We start from the raw sequence: 5000 nt of genomic DNA on the forward strand, positions 1-5000 counted from the left end.
ATCAGTTAAGAAAAAAGGTTGCAGTTTATGGCTATGTACTTGCCTTGATCACATTTGGGTCCAAACATGTTATTTCTAGAGCAGAACTGGCAACTTGATCCTTTGAAATTCTTATTGCAGATGCAAGTACCATTACCGTCTTTATCCATACACTAAGGTAAAAAAGAAAAGCAAACATATTATATAAATGACTGATACACTGTGTTTGTGACCTACAACAATATTCTCCATTGGGATATTGTTAAAGTCCATGTGTAATATGGTCTTGTCAGATGGCCTGAGTCCTGCTCATATCTGACTGATTTTCATGTGTGAATGTTAGCATGGAACGTTTGGCATTTTTTTCATGTTTAGTGTGCTTATCTTTTAATTTAATTTAGTAATGTAATGTGACTCAATTATGCCTTCTACAAGAGTAACCAGGAAATAATGTAGAAGCTCAAGAACTTTAGTTCATAAGGGTACAATTGTAAAAAATACAAAGTAAGATGCAAAATCAGATTGTCAGGATAATCACAGGTAAGTGCTACTACGGCAGTGATTAAATGATGAACAGCTTCTTATTACTACCAGACTTGCAGACACATTTTAAGAATATGTAGTAAAACTACATTGTCTCTGTAATATGTGTAGTATGTGTAATAATGCACATAGATCATAGCTGCTCATGAAATCTCTGCATTGTATTAAAATTTGGTTAAAAGTAAGGGAAGACTAATGTACTTAAAAAACTATAGTGTCAGTTGGATAAAACACTGTCAGCAGTGTGTTGCATGAGTATTAGGGTGTACAGTAACATGTTCACATACAGTACATTCAGACAGTGTCTCCGATAGGTACGCATTACCATGTCCAGTGATGTATGCATGCACAGTACATTCAAACAATGTTTCTGATATATATGTATAGCATGTATAATAACATACATACACAGTGCGCTCAAGCAATGTCTCTGTTATTTGTTTTAGCATGTACAATAAAATGTGCATGTACCATATAATCAAGCAATGCCTCTGATGCATAAGTATTAGCCTGTACATTAGTGTGTACATGCACAGAACATTCCAGCAATGCCTTTCACTCACCTCTATTAGAATGCACATTATGTTAACGTGATGTCTCTGATGCATATGATTTAGCATGTACAATAAACTGCACATGTAGAGAACATTCAAGTGACTTCTCTGACATACATGTATTAGCATGCATAGTAATGTGTGAATGCACTGTGCATTCAAAAGGTGTCTCTTATGCAAATGTATTAGCATGTGCACTAATACATACATGCACACTACACTCCAGCAGTGTCTCTGATAAATCACAACAATACAAACTGATGACACCTTCATGAAGTATGATCATACAACATTGCTTTACGAAGGTAAGACTAATTTTTGTATTGTTACATACAGCACTACCTCTGTATATGGAGGAATGAGGGCAACTGTTTGTTTAGAATCTGCTGTTTAGAAGATGCATCCCACCATTCTACTGGTCCTGGTTGCCTCTTTTTCACCTTGCATCTGGTCATTCAGTGATGCTATTACTAGTGGTCATAGGACTGTTTCTAGGTCAATGACTCTAAGAGACTATAGTCTGGTCATAAGTTATGCCAGGAATCATATCAGCTAATTGATGCACTGTGCTCACACTGGTAAATACTGGAAAAAAAAGAGAACACTGAGAAATGTCAGCTTGTGCAAGCAATACAACCAACAGCAGTTTCGTTTTCAACACCCTACTAATCTGGATAGGCAATGCCAACAAAGCCACTACACATTTTAATGGCTCATGATATCCTAAAACTAAGATCACACAGCCTTAGTGGTAAGTGAATTGTTTCTTTATGCCCAAAGATCTGAAATCACAACAGTATTATAATATGCAACTAAACAGGGAGTCAGACTGAGTATATTTTTTGCTCCATCCTTAATAATTAACTGTAATTTTGTTGTCTTCCTCTGAAGAAACAAACAAATTAAAGAGCACAGATCCTAGCAGTGAACCTTGCAGCATACATTACAGAGCACAGATCCTAGCAGTGAATCTTGCAGCATACTTACAGAGCACAGATCCTAGCAGTGAACCTTGCAGCATACATTACAGAGCAAAGATCCTAGCAGTGAACCTTGCAGCATACATTACAGAGCACAGATCCTAGCAGTGAACCTTGCAGCATACATTACAGAGCACAGATCCTAGCAGTGAACCTTTCAGCATACATTACAGAGCACAGATTCTAGCAGTGAACCTTGCAGCATACATTACAGAGCAAAGATCCTAGCAGTGAACCTTGCAGCATACATTACAGAGCACAGATCCTAGCAGTGAACCTTGCAGCATACATTACAGAGCACAGATCCTAGCAGTGAACCCTGTAGCATACCGCCTTTTATTCTTCTATACTCATCACTGTCCATCTTCAGCAGTTCCATCTGCGCATCCCTTTGAGTTACATTTTTACTGCATTTACCAGTCTTCTGTACCTCCTCTCAGTCCTTGAAGCTTTTTCAACATCTTTTTCTGTTGCAATAATCCTGCTAAAGCTAAGGCAGACTACAACTTATTTATTTATTTGTCAACCAGGTAAGTGAGCTGACCCTTCTCTGACCCTTTTGCGACATGATATGGGTCCAAAGGGCGAGGGTAAATGCAGCACATATAAGGACAGTTAGTACTGCCAATAATCAAGCCTGATTTGCGGTTGTGGGAGGAAATCTAATCCACATAGGCACAGGATAAGCATGCAAACCTCATGCAGATAGTGGTCAGAGGTCAGGACTGAACTCAAGACTCCTAAGCAATTAGGTAAAAACCTAACCAGTGAAATACCACACTGCCCATGATTATATTGCTCTGTCCACTTCCTTGGTGATGCGGTCATCAGCCTAGATCAGGATCACTTGGCTATGAATCCAGTGCTGATTAACATTTTAAAATCTGTGTTCTTACTATGCTGTCGGTGTTTCACTCACAATTTTTTCCATCAGTTTTTTTTCCAAACATTAAAATCACAGGTAAGGCTGTAGTTGTTTACGTTATTCGTACCGTCTCCTTTCAGAAATGGTACTAATCTTACCATCCTCCAGTCTTTTGATGAGCATCTTGGTGAATACTTATGTCTGGGAAGTGCCTAGACTGTTGCCAGACTTTTTTTTGGGTGGGCGCATCGTATCTCCTATGGTGTTTATGCATTGTCCTCCCTCAGCTTGGTAATTTCATCATTTCACCCCTGAATCTTCAATATTTCTGTTTATACACTCCCTCCAATAGATACACATGCACCCCCTCCCACACACTCAAACACACACTTCCTGCAAACTCTTGACATTCCCAAGGCAATCCCCACCCTATCTCTGTTGAAGACAGATGCAAAAAAAGTTATAGTGGATCTCCACTTGCTCTATGTCACAGTACATCTTTCTTCCCAGATTTATACTGGTTCTCCTCTGTGTCTCTTTTACTGTTGCTCCTGACTGCCATTTGCTTCATCATGTACTGTGATATATGGGTACTGCCTACCCCTACATCCGCCGCTCCTGGCAGCTTTTTCAATTATTCTATTCAGAGTCAAACAAAATTCCTCCAGTTATGATGCTTCTACTTTTCTCTTATTCACCATTTGATGTCTTTATGCTAGACTTATTTAATAAAAACTACAAGAAATATCCAGCAAAGGTAAAATCTTTACTGTGTAATAGCTTAATTCTCTTGATGGGGAGATGCAAGGGATATATGCAATTGATCTGTTCATAGGTAGATACTAGGCTATCTGCCCTAGAGCATTTATAAGCCTAGCCAGAGTGTGTTTGGCTTTCGCCTCCCTTTTAGATTAGTTCTAAAGACATAACAGTGTTTCATCTTGATAGCCTCTGACTGCCCATGATTTTTTAGTTTCACTATTTTAAGTCTTTAGTGGAGTATGTCACAACAATATAACCAAATCTATCTAGCAATATTTCCCATTTACAGCGTAAGTGGATTGCTTGGCCATACTTTAGAAACACAGAGCTTGTAAACAAGCCTGATGTCTGTAAAATTTAGTTGATTGCAAAATATTCTGAATAATATCCAAACAAAAGGGTTAAGGAATCACACAGACAAACAATGTAGTTAAAACTACAAAGAAGAGCCAGCAAAGCTTGAATCTATACTATGCGCTATCTTAACCCTGCTGATGAGGAGGCCCATAGCATATAAGCAAATGACTCTTTGAGGACATACCAGTGTTTCAGCTTCATGCCTTCAGAATGCCTATAAGTTTTTACTTCATTTTTTTAAGTCTGTATTGGTGCATTCAGATTAATAAAACTAAATGTTACTAACTGTAGACATGACAAGTTATGATCTTTTTCTGAGGTTGTTAGTACAGCATAAGGGGATTGTTTGACCATACTTTAGAAACACAGAGCTTGTAAATGATCCTGATGTCTGTAACATTAAGATGGCTTCAAAATATTCCAAATAACATCCAAACAAATGGGTAAAAGGGTCACAAAGACAAACCATTGAGTAAAACATACAAGAATGACACAGCAAAACTAAACTCTTTACTGTGTAATATCATAAACATAGTTATAACCCTGTAAGGACATACTAGTGTTTCTTCTTCATGGCTTCTGAATGCCCATGACATAGAAAATGTAAAAAAAAAATGGGAGGTGTTATTTACATTAAGGAAAGTAGAAAAGATGGCTAATCCAGACTGAGAATTATAGGCTACAAGCACTGGCAAAAATGCCACAAAAGTGCATGCAATGGCTTTGTGTTTTACACACGCGCATGAAAATATCTGATGCCATCAAGGTGTTGCCTCAAGAAATAAACAGTAAAAAAAACATCCCATACGTAATTTCAGTTATGACCCTCCAAAGCACTCTCTACACTGCCAATATGGTGGTTTCCAACATCATAATGACTTAAAAGCAGAAGTTGAAGGGACTGCCAAATTTACACTAAGGCCTGACAAACCCACAATTAAAAGTAAACTCCTGGGTGGC

The 5000-nt window shown here is 38.0% G+C and overlaps 1 protein-coding gene across 1 annotated transcript in view; it reads right to left on the reverse strand.

Annotated features, from left to right (window-relative positions):
- The window catches only part of STAB2 (stabilin 2), a 922612-nt gene that overhangs the window by 539535 nt on the left and 378077 nt on the right, over positions 1–5000 (reverse strand). Inside the window, exon 22 of the mRNA XM_044087850.1 lies at positions 44–152. Within this exon, the coding sequence (XP_043943785.1) occupies positions 44–152 (109 nt within the window). The remainder of the gene's footprint in view (positions 1–43; positions 153–5000) is intronic.

This window comes from Protopterus annectens, chromosome 11.part0 (assembly GCF_019279795.1).
Source record: "Protopterus annectens isolate FY-2018-M chromosome 11.part0, PAN1.0, whole genome shotgun sequence".
NCBI lineage: Eukaryota > Metazoa > Chordata > Ceratodontiformes > Protopteridae > Protopterus > Protopterus annectens.